Below are 18,461 nucleotides of genomic sequence, written 5' to 3'. Positions count from 1 at the left end.
TATTAAAAAGTTATTTAAATTAAATAAAAAGTGAAGTCTAATATATTTTATAATAATTTCTTCTTCAATGAAAATTATTTAATTGATTACATGAACAAATAAATTTTACTCAATCCAACATAATTAAGACGTCAAACTAATTTAGATGACTCTGCTTTTGATAGAAGAAAACAAATTTCCTATTGAGCATTTATTTGCTAATTGGCATCTCACGACCCTGTTATATTAATTATCATGAAAGAAAATGGTAATTCAAAATTAAAATACTTTTTTTTTTTTTTAACTTTCAAAATGCAACTATAAAATGAATTAAAAATACAAATTTATTTTCACAAATAATATTACACTTCGGCCACATTTGTGTAGTTTATCGATACAGTGTTTGATATTAATTATATTACATTCATAGACACAAAAATATTTTGTCATAAACAACATGGACATTCAAAAACTTCAAAAGCTTAATTTTGAATAGCAATTATGTTTAAGGAATATAAAACTATTTAATTTTTTTTTATAATTACCTGCACATCATCTTTAAAAAGGTGTATTTTTCCAGAAAAAAAAAAAAAAAAAGAGAGAGAGAGAAAAAGATTACATTCTTTTACAGATAATATGAGAATCATTTTTTAAAACTTTTCATACTAAAAAATGTGCAATTGATTTATATATTAAGTTTCAGAATCAGTATTATATATTTACTTTAAGAATAAAAAATGTGATGAAAGGGATTTAATGTGCTCAATACAAAAATTGTTTACATATTTCATTTGTAAATAATTTTAAAAAAAGAGAAAAAAGAAAATATCAGGTTTTTAAAAGTAATGTGCTAAAAAGAGAAATATTTTTCATTATTAAGGGTCTATCTCTTAGCATTTAATGTAACATTTTATTACAAAATATTTGCTGTCTGTACTGCTTTTTAATTCAGAATGTGCATTTTATTGTTTAATAAATATGAATATAAAAACATAATTTATATTTAATAAAAATTTATTAGATCAATATACATCAATAAACGTTGCGAAAAGCAAATTTAGCACTTTGAATATGCATATAAATAAGGACAAAGCTAGTAGAATTTTAAATAAAATTTATAATTTTCTAAAGTAAATAATATCCCTTTTTTCCAAAAAAATAAAGTAAAATTTTTGACATTAATGAAATTAACAAAATGCATTATATTGTGGTGTCTTAATATTAAAAAAGTATATTTACATAATTTAGATCTTATCAATCAGTTACATTTCGATAAAAAATTTAAATTTAGCAAGAAACATCTCATTAATGATTTTCAAATTACTGACTGCGATACTTTGTGTATAATAATAATAAAGAAGTTATTATTTTACGTGTGTTTATTTTCCTTGTGAATTCACAAAAACTTAAAATTTGCAATAATTTGTTAATCAGACAAGCAAAAAGCATTCTGTTTAATGTGTGCAAAAACTTAATCATTTTTAAATACTTCAGGAACTGTTTTACAGTATATTATTTAACGTAATGAATAATAAATATGGTATTAAAAAAAGATTTTTAAAATTCAAAAGTCAAAATATTTGGAAGTATAAGTAAAAATAGGAAATTAGTGCCATCAGTCTCAAACAGGAAAATACGTCTTCCGTACACATTAAGTTTCAGTATTTTATGAGTTTCAGATAGAATATAAAACCAATTTCAGTCATTTTCAATCTTGATATCGACACGCCTATCTGCTAGAATTTCTTTTTCAAAAACTTTAGACTGTTTCGACCGGTAATCCCTCGCAGAAGAGCTTTCTGTTTTCATTGGAATCTCAGAACCAACACAGGAACGACCAGTTGGTTTACTTCGAGCTCTGCCTTTCTTCCTGAAATTACATTTAACTACATAAAAATTTCTTTTGTTATTAAATAATAACTTTTTATATCAATTTAAATTTGAATAAATGTGAATAAGTGAATATATTCTTGTTATACATTGCGGGGAGGGGGGGAGAAACAGTTCTATATCTCCCGTTCTACTGCGCCGATTGACGAAATTCAAAGTACGTTTTTCATGTTTCGAAAGCGCGACTTAGGATATACAGGGCAAGTCAAAATAAATATAGCGATTACAAATGGCTATAACTATTTATTGAAAACGAATTTATCTTTCAGATTAACACATAATGTAGAGAGAACTTCAAACTTTTGTATACATACGTCATAGATGTTCTATGTGACTTCCCTTACTCACACGGACAACATTTAGGAGTAGACGGTAGTTTATTTCACGCCATACATTCTGAAGCATTTTGCTTCATACTCTTCATACTCATGTTCAAATGCTTCATACATGCTTCAGAATGTATCAAATGCTTCAGAATTTAGTGCTTCAAAATGCGCCGACGCAAGCGCATTACAAATGCGTACTTTGAGTTCTTCAATTTTTTGGGCATGAGAGGCATAAACACTCTGTTTTTCACATAATCCCGTAGAAAAAATAGCAGGGTGTCAAGTCCGGAGATCTCGGTGGCCAAGAGTAGAAGACGTCTTCGACAGCTCCCCTTCGACATATGCAACGCTTTGGAAGATGTTGATTTAAAATGTGCGAACCTCCGTACTCCAGGGTGGGGGTGCTCCATCTTCCTGAAAGATGTAATCCGTGGAATCAAAGTCTAACTGTGGCATTAACCATACCTCAAGCATGTCTAGGTAAACATCTGATGTCACACTTCCTCACTGAAGAAAAAAGGACCGTACAATTTACGTGATGAAATCGCACAAAACACATTAACTTTCGCTGAGTCACGTTCATGTTCAGTTACAGTGGAAGGCTTCTCCGTACTCCATATTACACTGTTGTACCGGTTAACCTTCCCACTTACGTGGAAGGTTGATTCATCGCTAAAAATGAGACAATCATGCCATTGTTTTATCCTCCATGCTTTCCAGCATAAACGGAGCGTAATTCATACGTTTGCCGTAGTCTTCCTGTTTCAATTGCTGCACTAGTTGAATGATGTACGGTTTCATTTGCAGCCTCTTCCTGAGGAACACGCCATATACCGTTTTTTGTGGCATTTGTAACTCCCTACTGCCTTCGTACGACGATTTTCGTGGGCTTCGTTCATACGTGCGGCGAATTCTTTCTTTATTTCGTGGCAACAATTTGAAATGTAAACCAACATTTAAAGGTTTCAACGCAAAATGCGAAAACGAAATTAAACCCTTCTGGGCCAACGCTCTTTGGACTAAAAAGCTGGTTGCACGAAAAAATTTTGAAAGCACCTGTCTTATTTCCATCGCTTCGCAAAGACACCCAATACACTGAGAAGCTTATGAATCGGAAGACAAAATTTTGTATTGTACATTTCAGCTACCACTTCCGTTGGGAAATCCAAGTGCAGTTTCCAGAACTCTTTGCTGCCAGTAAAGTACTTTCAAGGAAGGTGGGGATATTTTGCAATGCTAGTTGCATCGAGACAACAGTAGCTTCAAAACATTTGACAAAAGGCTTGGAAGCAACTGGCTGATAATCTCGGATTACAATTACAGCTATTATCATCTTTTAAAAAAATTGAGTTTGGAGATGAAAAGCAGTTTTTTACAAACAGGATATGCTTTTCTCAGAATACTATAAGCAGAATTGTTAGGTAAGAGTATTGTCTCCCGGTGTGATAAGTGCCTTAGTGCCATCGGTGCTTATGTAGAGTGACAGGCCAAGACATATAAATACAAAATTAAAAAAAAAAATGTTTAACTAACTTCTCTAACTCCTTTTTGATTACCAAAGGGAGTGTACTTTCTGGATGTGTTATGTAGTGTAGATAAGATGATTAAATAAGTCTTAGAGAACTTTAAAGGTAAGTCAAGATTGTAAAAGCCTACCAATTTTTCTATAGGAGAATGTAGCCGCAAATGCTATCTGATTGTGCTACAGTTACGAGAATAATAAAGAAATGCAAGTAAGTTAATACAGTATGCTAATTAGACATATATTCTTTTGCAATCTCAAAACGTTTATTCCTTCCGCGACAATACATGCCTCGCAACGTCAATGTATAAATCGGTGAATGTTTAAAATATTCTAGGCTTCTCAACGACTTCTGCCAAAAGACCGATGTTAAAGGCCTTTGTATGATCTTTATTATGTGTTTTGCAAACCGGTAGCCTATCTGAGCTGTTTCTTCTTGCTCAGGAAATTAATGCCAATAAAGAATTTGCAAAGTGAGATTCATCTAAAAGGGAATGAGCAAAATCTGAGGCCATTGCCTAGATGCAGCTGCTTTCTACTAGGAAAGGTAGGGAACTCTCAGGTAGGGAAATCGTTATCAAATTGCTTCACTCTTCCTTCTTCCCTGCCATCTTGCAGATTTCCTACTCCTGACCTGGACTTAATCAGAAATGGAAGTAAAAAAGTTATACAGATATAAAATGAAGAATTCCAGCTTAAAATGTTCAGTAAATAAACGGTATGGTAAAAATATTATGTGCGAATTCAGTAAATAAACGAACATTTCTTAAATAAATGGAAGAAATAAAGAAAATATTATATATATACAGTTTAGGTGATAATATCCTAGTCACCTTTAAAGAAGGAAACAAATGGTCTGGTAAAGCAATCTTTATCCATTATTATATATTTTATTACAATTACCAAATAATTTACTATAGAGGAGACTAATGCATTTGGGAAGAAATTCTCAGAGCAAAGGTGAAAGTGCTCTACAGTTCTGCAGATTTTAAGATCTCTGCTAAGAATGGAGTTTCTCGTGTATATATAAACACTCAAACTCATTCAAAGTACTGAATGAATGATCTGAAGTTTTTGTAAATCAGCAAGAGTCACGCAGATGAATCGGCCTAGTTGTAATGTAGAGCTGCTCTTTTAGTTTTAAGTCTAGATTTAACCCATAGCCGATTAAAGGCATGAGCCCGTGCATAACAATGTTTGCTTTACCGACCATTTGTTGTTTAATATGACGTTTCTACGTCAAGTTACGACGTTTTTACGACCAAGTTATTACTTCCCAGATATTTTGTGTTTGTAACATCCAGTTTCTTCATTGAAAATAGTTTCTTGATATTTTTCGTCTCTTATGCTATCCTTTCTGCCCTTAAACAGATAACAAAATGAATTCCTGCAGTGTTAGCTGATGCCGGCGAACAGAAAAGAAATCTTCTTGCCGGCGATTGTCCAGATACAGCTTTAGAATAAGAATAATTTCTCTGCCGAAGCTGAGAGTACCATTATGTTAAGACACGGTCGACAGCTTCCGTCGTCTAAACATAAGGTTCTTACGAATTGAACTCCGAGGAACTCTATGAGTTGTTCGATTGTGCTTAAATCCTTTCTAAACCCGTGCTTGTTATCCAGGAGAAATATATAGTAAACAAAAATCAAGTGCATAGTTTTAGTAATATTTTAGCTATAATTATTTAAGGCAACTTAAAAGTCTGAAGCTTAATATTAAGAAATATATAAGAAAGCTGTACTTCATTCTTGTTATTTCTTTCAGATGATGAAATACCACCAGGTTCTTAATATATTCATTAATCCTGCTTTCATCTATAACAGTTGGGTTGTCCACATTTTTCCTGAAATATATATAAAGAAATATATAAATAAATTAATATATATATATATATATATATATATATTACAAGAATAAAATCTCACTCCATTAAAAAAAGTTTAGAAACTCCAAAAGTCGACTCAAAATACGAGAAAAAAATCTGTCAAAAATCACTTTAAGGTCAAATTAAGAAAAACTGGATCTTGAAAAATTCGTTTCGAAATGCACACATACATCTTGAAAACGTTATGTGCGAAATTTCGTAAAGGGGTGCTTCCGTTTCTATACTACGAGATACAATCACATACGAAAAAATTTTTTTTTCATTATAATAAATTCATATCTGCGAGCATAACATCGACTAATATTAATCTGTTCTAAAAATACACGAATATGGGTAGTATGAGGACTTTTTTAAATCATGAAATAAAAAAATTCAAATAAAAAAAATCTGAAAGCTTTTAGATATTTTATATTACTCCCAAAAGGGCATTTTTTAATGTTTTGTGTGTTACCTTTATTTGTTAAATTTCATGAAATCTGCATAAATGTATGCATGCTTCTTGCATTGTGAAAAAAGACTGTACCTAGAACCACCAAATTTTGAATAACGTAGTCCTCCACCCGAATATGTGCACCTGGAAATCCGAATTTTGAATTTCGAATCTGTTTTATTATCTGTTTCATATTTTATAAAATTTTAACGAATTTTTTGGATTAAAAAACTCAACGATTTCAAAGCCAGCAGTGGCAACACTGTACGGAACAGAACATTTTCATCTCCAATGCGCGAGACTGTCTATCGGAAATTCTAAAGATACGCTGTTTTTTAATATTTTTAACCCAAAGGGGAGTTATCCCAAACGCTCTCGAAACGCGTATGTGGGTGTAAATGAAATCTTTCAGATTTTATATTTCCAGATTTTTTTTTTATTTTTTAATATTTGGTACGAATTGTCGATGAGCAAATACATTCTATATTTTTAGATACAGTAAAAAGATTAAAGGCAAATGTATCTCTTATTTCTCTGTAAAGAAAGAAATTTTCCCATAATTAATTTAAGGTTAATTATTATTAAATAAAAACATCCTTCCAAACAATTGAAATAAATAACAGCGAAATCAGATAATAGGTGGTGTAATTTTAAGATTAAACTTTCGTTTAAAAACTGTTAAAAGAAAATTATAACGATTATGAATATACAATAATCAGTTAAAATACTTATATAAAATATTTTTAAATTCTCTAAATTAAGATCTTAAATGCATGGCAAAAATAGTTAAATAGTTAAAATTCTAGCTTTTTAGTTAGTTTAATTAAGCTGTAAGTTTTTAATCGCCAGAAAAATTAAGTTAAAATGGATTTTGAAAGGGTTAAGTGTTATTAATATTGTTACGAATTTGGTATTTAAAAAGCTAATGTTAGTTCAATTATAAATTAAATGGTTTTATTTCTCGCGCAGTGCAGCGCGTGACGAATATTAAAAGAAAGCTAAGCCGGAAAATTGAAAATACGAGAGCGCGTGCATTAAATAAATAAATATCTCTTTTTGATTTCGAGAAAGTACTGGAAAATTCTAGCGCGTGATTTTTAAAATCTTATAAAAGGAGGAAAACATCTCAGTTCGTAGTAGTTGCTTAGTTTGTTGTTGTTTAGAAAACTGCTCTTGTTGATTGTAGCGAATTCGCGGATTAGCGTTCTTTAGCTGTTTTGAATTACGTTCTATTGGACATTTGAGTAGTTAAAAGATAACTGCTGTGAGATATTGTAATACTGCATGATAATTTGAGAAAATTTAAGCATTTTTGTTGTGATAATAATAAATTTTTGTTCATCTTTCATCGGACTTGTGCATTCATTTCATAACGAACCCGTACGCACGCAACAATTTTTGGTGTCAGGAGTGGGGTTTGAATGCCAATAACAAGAGCGATGGAAGAGCAATTAAGGCAGTTAATATCAGCCTTTGCCTCATTTAAAGAAGAATTTAAGGAAGAAATGAAATTGGGCCAAGATTCCGTTAAAGGAGAGATGAGATCCGTTAAAAAGGAAATAGAAGCCGTTCACGAAAAGTTGGAAGCTGGTCAAGTAACTTTAAAAGAAGACATAAAAGCTGTACAAGAAAAGATTGAAGCAGGTCAAGTAACTTTTAAAGAAGACATAAAAGCTGTACAAGAAAAGATTGAAGCAGGTCAAGACGAAATGAAAAGAGAAATAACCTGCGTAATAGAAAGTAAATTTGAGGCTATGGAAGACAGAATAGGAGCTGTCGAAAATAAAGTCGGGCAAATTGAAGAAAAGGTTTCTTCTGTCAAAGATGAAATGGAAGATAGAGTGTCGGCTGTGGAGCGACGAGTCGAAGGAAGAGTTTCGGCCTTCCAACAACAAATTGAAGAAAGAGTTTCTGCCGTCCAAGGACATATTGAACAACAAATCGAAGACAGAGTTTTTGCCGGCCAAGTACATATTGAACAACAAATCGAAGACAGAATTTCTGCTGTCGTCGCCAAAGAAGTTGACACTTTAAAGAAATTCGTAGCGACGGCAGGGAGCACTTCGGATGGTTTAAAATTTCTACCCATGCCTGCTCGTCCCTCTCTGAAGCTGTCGACATATGATGGGAAGACCTCCTGGCAGGTGTATAAGACACAATTTTCTATCCTGACAGAAGCGAATGGATGGGATTCCCAAGCTAAGGCCTGTCATCTCGGTGCTTCTTTAAGAGCCGACGCAGCGGATATCCTTCAGAGTCTTCCCGAAAACAAAAGGTCAGATTTCGAATCTCTGTCCGGCGCCTTGGAGCTGCGCTTCGGGGAGAAATGTTTAAAAGACTACAGCAGGCTCCATTTAAAATCCCGTCAACAGAAGCTCACCGAAACACTTCAGGAGGTCGCCACGGATGTTGAAAGGCTGTCACATCACGCCTTTTCGGAGTGCCCGACAGAAACAAGGGAAATCCTGTCCCTGCAATATTTCATCGATGGCATCCGGGACCCGGAAATACAGAAAGCACTGCGAATGGCGGATGTTAAAGATCTGAAAAGCGCTTTAGTGTACGCCATGAAATTCGAGGCAGCCCAGCAAGCCACCCGCCGAGACCGCCATCCAGTCAGAGCTGCTCAAGTCCAGGAGCCAGGGGATCAAGTCACTGCTCGTTTAGACGATTTAACTAGACAACTGAACGCCTTGAGACAGAATATTGGTGACAAGAAACCGACCGTAAAGTGCTGGAACTGCGGTGCTGAAGGACACATACGACGAAACTGCAAAACACCCCAGGGTACGGATGTTAAAACCGCTCCTAACAAACAGCAGGGAAACTAATTAGTGGCCATCTCGCGGGGCAGAGGTTGCCAGATAATGAAAAGCCCCAGTTTAAAGCGATTCAGATTTCTGCAGTGAGAGGCGGCAGTAATGGACTTTTCATAATAGGACATATTAATAGAGTTCCCTGCAATATGACGATAGATACAGGAGCCAACGTTACCATCATCCGAAAAGATTTGGCTGAACAACTGGGAAGCAAACTTATCTAGACGCCTCCCTGCGTTACCCTAAAGACTGTGTCCGGTGAGAAGATCGACATCGATGGAAAAGTAAATGTTAACATCACGTTTGGAAGTGCCGCTTACCATCACACGGCATATGTAACAGAGATCACTGATTCTTGCATACTCGGATTGGACTTTCTAAGGAAATACAATTTTTCCTTGGACTTTAAAAATAACGAATTGCATTCTACATCTGAGGACACAGCGTTATTTGGAGTTAATGATGAAGAAGTTAAATCTGTTCATAAAATCATAGCACAAGACAATATCACAATACCGGCAAGAACAGAAATTTTACTTCCTAGATCCATTGCCGAAAACAGAAATTTCCGCTACGGCATCATAGAATATCCCAATAACTGTAATAGCCCAAAAGGAGTACTAGTAGCCTCAACACTCGTCGACCTATCCAGAACGGTTATCCCGGTGAGAGTCGCCAATGTAACTGAGAAGGGGAGAATTATTAAGAAAGGTGAAGTGGTTGCAGCATGTACTCCAGTAACCAGCGTTGAAAGAAAGAGTAACATCCAAGAGTCCGTGTCCTCAGAGAGCATTACTTCGGAGTTATTGCAGAATGCGCAATTAAACGATAAAGAGAGGAATGCTGCCGATCGTATCATTAAGGATCTTCAAGTTGCTTTCTCCCGCTCGTCTTCTGACTTGGGTCGAACTAGTTTGACACAACATAGAATCGATACCGGCGATCATCCCCCGATCAAGCAACATCCAAGACGTCTACCGTTTGCTAAACAGGAAGAGGTCCGAATACTGTTAAAAGATATGGAAGAAAGCGATGTCATCGAGCCTTCAGTAAGTCCATGGGCATCTCCCATCGTCCTAGTCAGAAAGAAAGACGGCTCAACAAGATTTTGCGTCGACTATCGCCGGTTGAATGAGGTTACTAAGAAAGACAGTTACCCTCTTCCTAGAATTGACGACATTCTAGACACTCTCTCTGGAAGCAAGTGGTTCTCAACACTTCATTTAAAGAGTGGGTATTGGCAGGTAGAAATACAGCCTGAAGACCGAGAAAAGACGGCATTTATTACGGGACAAGGGCTTTGGCAATTCAAGGTGATGGCCGTTTGGACTGTGTAATGCACCGGCAACATTCGAACGTCTTATGGAGACTGTTTTGAAAGGCCTTTCCTACGAAGCCTGCCTGATATACCTGGACGACATCATCATCGTCGGAAAGAGTTTTGAAGAACATTTAGAAAATCTTAGGAAGGTGCTTCAGAAACTGAAAGAAGCCAATCTGAAGCTGAGTCCCGCTAAATGCAAATTGTTCCGAAAGGAAGTGACTTACCTGGGACATGTCATTCTGCAGAAGGTGTGCGCACGGATCCTGAAAAGGTATCAGCGGTTAAATCCTGGAAACGTCACGAAAATGTCCAACAGCTGAGAAGCTTCCTAGGACTTTGCACCTACTATAGGAGATTCGTGAAGGACTTTTCTTCCATCACAAGACCCCTTCACAAGCTGACAGAGAGCAAGCAAAGATTCTTGTGGACAAAAGAATGCGAGTATGCATTTAACAACTTAAAGGAGGCTTTAACATCTGCTCCAATCCTGACGTATCCTTAACTCGACCGACCATTTATTCTCGACACCGACGCGAGCAATGAAAGTGTCGGTGCTGTTTTGTCCCAAGAAATAGACGGCCAAGAACGTGTAGTGGCGTACACGTTCTTGGCCGACGGAGCAAGTGCCTGTCTAAACCGGAGAGGAATTATTGTGTCATCTCGAAAGAGTTGCTCGCCACAGTCAAAGCTGTAGAACAGTTCCATCACTATCTATACGGCAGAAAATTCCTGCTCCGCATCGATCATGCATCATTGACCTGGCTTTTAAATTTCAAGAATCCTGAGGGTCAAATAGCCAGGTGGATACAGATACTCCAAGAATATGACATCACTATCCGTCATCGTAAGGGATCATCACACGGAAACGCCGACGCCCTGTCTAGAAGACCTTGCCAAGAAAGCTGCCGATATTGTTCCAGGGTGGAAGCGAAATACGAGCTGCTGACTCCGGTCGCAAGACAAATTACAACATCAACATCGGCTGATCGAGAACCGTGGAGTGATGATGAAGTCAGGAAAGACCAGCTGGAAGACCGCGACATTAAACCCATAATTGATTTAATGGAGTCATCAACCAGAAAACCTACCTGGCAGGACATTTCTTCTATTCTACAACCAAACAGTATTGGGCACTCTGGGATTCACTTCACATTCGAAACGGCGTCTTATACCGGAAATTCGAATCGGATGATGGGAAGACGTTCCGATGATACTTCCAAGATCCCGCATTCCTGATGTCCTTAAAGAACTACATAACAGCTCTACGGGAGGTCACTTTGGAATAATGAAGACCTTACAGAGTTCGTGAGCGCTTTTACTGGAATAATGCAAAGGATGACGTGCAAAAGTGGTGCCGATCCTGCGATGCCTGTGCAGGTCGGAAAGGACCGAAGAGACGCAGCCGAGGCAAGCTGCAACGTTACAACGTAGGGGCGCCTTTTGATCGTATCGCCTTTGACATCTTGGGACCTCTGCCACGAACTGCCTATGGCAACAAATACATACTCGTTGTCATTGATTACTTCACCAAGTGGCCTGAAGCGTACCCTGTTCCTGATCAAGAGGCTGTCACAGTAGCTGAGGTAATGATACAGCACTGGATTTTCAGGTTCGGAGTGCCTCTTCAGTTACATTCCGATCAGGGAAGGAATTTTGCTACGGCAGTAATCAAAGAACTATGCAAACTACTCGGCATTGACAAAACTCAAACGACGCCATTACATTCCCAGTCGGACGGCATGGTAGAGAGGTTCAATCGAACCATCCTTAATAACCTCTCATTAGTGGTTTCCAGAAACCAACAGGACTGGGACAAGAAATTACCACTCTTTTTACTGGCTTACCGCAGTGCTGTCCACGAGACTACCGGCTATTCTCCATCACAGATGCTCTTCGGTCGTGACCTTCGTCTGCCTTGTGATCTCTTGTTTGGTCGCCCTCCGGATGCTCCTTCATCGCCTGAGGCATATATTCAAGATCTCCAGGCCCGGTTTGAAGTGATGCACAACTTTGCACGAGAGCGAGTCAACTTGACGACGGAGAAGATGAAGACCCGATACGACACAAGAGCTACTGAACATCAATTCCACGAAGGAGACAAGGTGGGGTTGTGGAATCCGACTCGACGGAAAGGACTTTGTCCGAAATTACAGTCACCTTGGGATGGCCCGTACACAGTCCTAAACAGGCTGAATGACGTCGTGATTAGGATTCGTAAGTCTTCGAACTCTAAACCTAAAGTCGTTCATTACGACAGGTTAGCTCATTACTATGGCCATAGTACATAATATAAATAATTGTAAATAGTGTAAGACCATGGTCCTTTTTGTTTTTAAATGTGTATTTGATTTGATTTGTATTTAGTATTTGATTTGTATTTAGTATTTGATTTGCATTTAGTATTTGATTTGTATTTGATAGCATTTGTTTAAGTTATCTATTGCATTTATTTTTAATGTTGTTTATTATTGTAATGTAATGCTTATTAATGCATTTACGTCACAGTTGTAAGTTTGGCTTCCTGTCCAGGGATTGTACTGCCCGGGACGTGCAGTCCTTGGGAAGGGGGCAGTGTTACGAATTTGGTATTTAAAAAGCTAATGTTAGTTCAATTATAAATTAAATGGTTTTATTTCTCGCGCAGTGCAGCGCGTGACGAATATTAAAAGAAAGCTAAGCCGGAATATTGAAAATACAAAAGCGCGTGCATTAAATAAATAAATATCTCTTTTTGATTTCGAGAAAGTACTGGAAAATTCTAGCGCGTGATTTTTAAAATCTTATAAAAGGAGGAAAACATCTCAGTTCGTAGTAGTTGCTTAGTTTGTTGTTGTTTAGAAAACTGCTCTTGTTGATTGTAGCGAATTCGCGGATTAGCGTTCTTTAGCTGTTTTGAATTACGTTCTATTGGACATTTGAGTAGTTAAAAGATAACTGCTGTGAGATATTGTAATACTGCATGATAATTTGAGAAAATTTAAGCATTTTTGTTGTGATAATAATAAATTTTTGTTCATTTTTCATCGGACTTGTGCATTCATTTCATAACGAACCCGTAAGCACGCAACAATATGTTTCAATAAAGATATAAAAGTGAATTTGTACACAATTTTATTTCACTTGGTCTCTGTCTACTTGGATCGAATCTCGAAATTAATTTTTGACTCCTACCCACTCAATTTTCCTGAAAATTTTCACACTTAATATATTTGCGATCATAACGCAATGCTATAGATTTTTAAAAATTTTATATGGATTTTTCATATTTAATATTGAGTTTTTCTTAGAAATCCTTGTTTAATAACCAAACTAATTTTGCAGAATTTTGATCTCTATATATTGGATAAATCGAAAAATAATCTTTCAAAATTTTTATTTAATTTGTCGAATTTCGGGATTTTTCAAAAACTACTAAATAATTTTTAGCTTTCCTGCAATTGCTAACAAGGATGGATTTTATATCAAGATTTAATCTTTCATTGTTAGGAATTCCATTATTTTTGTAATGATGATACCAGATTTCTGAATCATACAAAAGTAGATGAAGTGAATGTAATAATGTCAGATTTGGTATACCTTTTCTGTATTCAGAAACAGTGATTTTATTTATTTATTATTTTCTCGCATTTTGTACACTAGAAAGAAAATTATAATAAAAGTACTTAAAAAATTCTAAGTTGGAAAGTTTTATTAAAATACTGTTTTTTAATCTATCATAATTTTTTTTTGTTATAGGTGACTAAAAATAAAATCAATAGGAGCTCATATACAAAAGGTATTAGGATATTACCATAATTTGAAAGGACAATAAGGTAATAAATACGGAAACGAAATACTATATGACAATGACAGCGCTCAGTTCATTTAAATTTCTCTTTGATAATTTGATTTAAAATCTGCCATTGTTAGCAACCCAAAATTTTAGTCTGATCAAGAATATTATTAAAAAAATTTTTTTTTACTTATTAGAACATTTAACTATAGCTTCCAAAACTAAAATCTGAAAAACCGAGAAGTTTTCACCCGAAAACAGGGAACACCCAGGGGGGGGGGTTCGCCCTTTGCTGCGACACTAAGTCAAAAGATCTTTAAAGTGACTTAAATTCATTTTATAATGCATGATTCAGGTTATTGTTTTATTTATAATGCGATTCTGATGTTAAATATAATAAAAAAATAAATGAACATAAAAAAATTTCCCAAATAAATGAATCTTAGCGACCTGTCCGCTCAACCAATCGAAAAGAAATTTTAAATATTGGTATTTGAAGGTAGGTACTCGAGATTGCGATTATTTAAAACCATACAGTTCCCATGGCTACGGTCACAATGAAAAAATTTCGAATTTCTCAAGTGGCAACACCCAACTATTTGCTGCGCAAACTGGTCGGAGCATTTAAGAACCAAAAATGGCATTGGAATGATATACGTATAACGAAAATAACAGCATAACACATTTGCAAAAAAGAGCATTATATAAGCAGAAAGAGAAAAAAAAAAAAAAAAAAAAAAAAAAAAAAAATGGAATTACAAGTTTCTACTGCGTGCAACATTTCAAGATAGAGTCATCTCCCGTAACTTCGCAGTTTCGTGGCCATCGCGATTCCTCAACCTCATTCCGATGAATTCCTGGCTGTGGGTTATTTGAAATCTAAGGTGTATGCATCAAATTCTCGAGATTTGTCATACTGAAAGATGCCATAAAACGTGAAGCTATTCCTCTTGCGATGTAACATTCGTCATGATTGTCAACAATCTTCCGCATGCAATGAGTTTTCGTCTGCGAAAGTGGGCACGTTGAAAAACTTGTAATTCCAATAAAAATTTTTTCTCTCTTCTCTTCTGTTGTCATTGATTCTTTACAATGTTTTTCTTCGCAAACGTTTTAAGCTGAAAATTTTTATCAAATATGTATCGCTCTAATGCCATTTATAATTTTTTAATGCGCTGATCAATGCGCGCAAGAAGAAAGTGGGTGTTGCCATTTGAAAGTTTTCCACTTACCCGTAGCCGTGAGAGCTCTATTGTTTTAAATCATCACAATCTAGAACGTGTACCTTCAAATAAAAATATCTGAAATTTCAATTTGGATTGGTTGAGCGGAGAGGTCGCTAGGGTTTCATATATCGGGGAAGTTATTTTATGACCACCCCGTATTTAATTATATGTCCTAAATTGTATAGTCCGAGTAATTTGTAATTTTCTTTACAATTTTATATTGAGAAATCCCTGAGTAGGGGAGGAAAGCTTTTATTTATTGGTACTTTAAAGTATTTAAATACGATAAAAAAATAATTAATAATTAATCTACGTACTATTGTGTGGATAAGTTTAGCAGTATGCCGTATACTGATATAAAACACAATTAAATACAAATATTAACTGACTAAACATTGAAGTTTTATAAATAGTTCTACGAATGTACAGTAGATTAAGTAACGTACAGTAGATTAAAATAATTCAAATCAAATAAAATTTGATAAGAAAAGTCATGCTAAATATCTTTAGGTCTGGAAAATGGAGTTTAAGAAATTTAAATTTTATTAATTCAATGAATTTTATTTATTGCTAAGAGGCGTTTTTCTTAAAAATGGCTGAAAAATTTCACACCGAAAGATTTGGTGATTGGAAGAGGTAGATAAGATGAAGAATCGGCTGAGTTGGCAGTTTAAATTTTTTTTTTTAAATTATGTTTTAAAAAAGACTAATTAAAGTAAATTAAAAAAGATTTTTATATAGTTTATTTCACCATTGCTTTTAAATATATAGAAAATATATAAAGAGTATTTATATGTATAGTACAGTTAAAAGGTTAAGTTAATAGTTAATAGGTAACAGGTAAGAGTATTTATATTTATAATACAGTTTTTAATGCTACAATATACTTATAAAATGCAGGATTAATTAGTCACGTTTGCATTCATATATTTTTGACTTCAGAGTACATTTTAAGATTCAATAACTTATTTCTGGATTAAATATTTGGCACCAAGATATTTCAGTTCACTTAGCTGTACCAGTGGTAGCCCGTATTTAAAATTCAAGTTATGTTTTACCCAGTTTATTCAGTAATAATTGCGAATACTTTTAGAAAGTTTACCGAATAAAATTGAAACGACCTACTTTATATTCTTTACTCGTGATGAGTTTTTAATTATCCCGTCATATTACAATGAAAAATTTTGGAATTTCATTATTATGACAGATTTTGAATTACGATTAAGGAGATGAAAAAAAAAATAAATTACAATAAGTGCAAAATATATTTACCATTTGACGATGACATAACGTTTTCCATTTTTCTCAGTGCATCCTAAAATTTTCTCTACATAGTGGTTTTTCTGAGAGAGGAATAAATCATTTAAAAGTTAAAAAAAAAATTAACTTGCAATCTTAAAAATAGATAACAAAATGATCGCCTTAATGGGCAAAGAAGCAGAATAAAAAATTTCGGTATCGATACATTACAGAAGATTAAAAACATATTTATTTATCAACTTATGATGTAAAATATGTTTCAAACTTTTTTATGAAAGCAATGACAAAATAAAGGTTCGTTTTCTTTTAAAGGTTCGTTTTCTGACGTTTGCTGATTGTTTGATAACAAAACAAGCCCACGAAATTCACCGTGGCAAGGAGGCAAGATTGTGCCTGCCATCATTGCCAAGCGCCCTTGGGCACCATATAGTTGACAGTACAGTACGGCTTTGCTCAGTCTTACACCCAATTTTAATAAAGAGCGCCCCAGGAAGAGACTCCGAGGGTCTCCCACCCCTCTTCCCCATATCACCAGCTATTCAAGAGGACTTTCGGCTCGTCGCATAGTTTGAGTGCCTCCAAGTCGCACAAACACTGAACATTTACAAACATCCCTGCCTTCTCCGGGATTCGAAGCCGGACCTTTTGGTACGGCAGTCAGAGTCCATAGCCACTATCCTGGTTGGACGGCATATTATTCGTAACTTGTATTATAGACTGAAATAAATGTATAACTTATTAATGCGTGAAAGAAAGATTGTTTCAGGCTAAGTTGAACAATGCCTGCACTTTAATTTAATCCTGTAAAGTAAAATATAATTTCTCAGAAAATTATTAACCGAGAAATTGAAATAAGAATCGAAATAAATGTTTTTAAAAACAGCTCAAATGCTTGAAACATTTGGGATTTAAAAAATGCTCATTCAAGCAAATTAACTAAGCATATTAGGTTATTGCAATTATGTATACAAGAAGCTAAAACAGTTGATCGCAAATGCTTAAATTAGATTTGATTTTCATTGGCGAAAGCGAATGATTGCAGACGTTTTCTTGTTTCTGATTTCATTTACAATCCTAACTATTAGCTACTTTGCATTAACAGATCTTCAAAAAGGCATATCTACCCAGGTAAATATGGTTTGATGCAATCTACTACATTCTCATCTTAGATAATGTTACTAAAATAACTGCGAGGTTTCATTTCAAGCCCGAATCAACAATTTCATTAAACCTACGCTGTCCTTTCCACTCTCGTTCTCGATTCACTTCTTTCCAGAAATGTGCAAATTTATTACAGTAAAAGAAGATAGAGCAATCAACAGATAGCCCTGTCAAGAAGACTTTTTTTAAGTATCAGTATTTTGTACCTCGCGTTTTAATGCCAGCAATAATAACGTTAGTGCTGATTGTTTATGTTGTTAAATGAAGCTTGAAACAAGGAATTTGATGAAAGCGTTAAGTTCGTCGTTAATTTCTAAAGGCTTCTCGTTGAGTTTTTTAAGCTGGAAGTTCTGTTGCAGACAGATGCAGATTTTTTATAAGGATGATTGAAGTCAACGGTAAATATTTTGATTAGCCTTACTTATGTCTGTTGAGCACTTGTTGATTTAAGTTTTGACATGGCTCAGGGTCTGCTCCAAGCATACGAGATATCCTCTACAGCAGAGTTTCTTAAAATGGGGGTCTCTTAAAAATTTTAGCAGTTTTGATATTTCTTTAACTTACTATAATAATTTTACAATTACCAAATATTTTTACACAATATATCTGAAAACAGATGAAGACAATACAGACAAAAAAAGGGGGAAGAAAAAGTTTCGACGCAATCTTTTTATAATATAAACGTTCATTTTACTTGCTTTACAAGTGACGCTGTCATTTCATCTTTTACTTATTTAAAATTTTCATATTGTTCTATGTCTTAAAATTAGAAATTAAAGTTAATGACCTAAAACTGCAATAGTATATTAGAGTACAAGTGAAAAAAATTGACGGTTTCACTCACGCGTGTGACGGATTTGGACAAT

General features: G+C 34.8%; 1 protein-coding gene across 6 annotated transcripts in view; it reads right to left on the bottom strand.

Moving 5' to 3' along the window:
• Window positions 1–387: 387 nt before the first annotated feature.
• LOC118204403 (uncharacterized) overlaps window positions 388–18,461 on the bottom strand; it is an 82,010-nt gene continuing 63,936 nt past the window's right edge. For 2 of the 6 annotated variants that reach the window (XM_085822934.1, XM_085822935.1), the window contains 3 exons: window positions 16,447–16,517; window positions 5,460–5,561; window positions 388–1,849 (listed from right to left, as the gene is read on the bottom strand). In XM_085822934.1, the coding sequence (XP_085679060.1) occupies window positions 1,678–1,849; window positions 5,460–5,561; window positions 16,447–16,517 (345 nt within the window). In that variant the 3' untranslated portion in view covers window positions 388–1,677. The remainder of the gene's footprint in view (window positions 1,850–5,459; window positions 5,562–16,446; window positions 16,518–18,461) is intronic. The other 4 variants (XM_085822938.1, XM_085822939.1, XM_085822936.1 and 1 more) reach the window with 2 other exon arrangements.

Source organism: Stegodyphus dumicola, chromosome 8 (genome assembly GCF_044657685.1).
Source record: "Stegodyphus dumicola isolate Sdum_Otavi_A_Nest chromosome 8, ASM4465768v1".
Taxonomy (NCBI): domain Eukaryota; kingdom Metazoa; phylum Arthropoda; class Arachnida; order Araneae; family Eresidae; genus Stegodyphus; species Stegodyphus dumicola.
The sequence above is the reverse complement of the archived record's forward strand: the minus strand, read 5'-3'. Positions and strand labels throughout refer to the sequence as shown.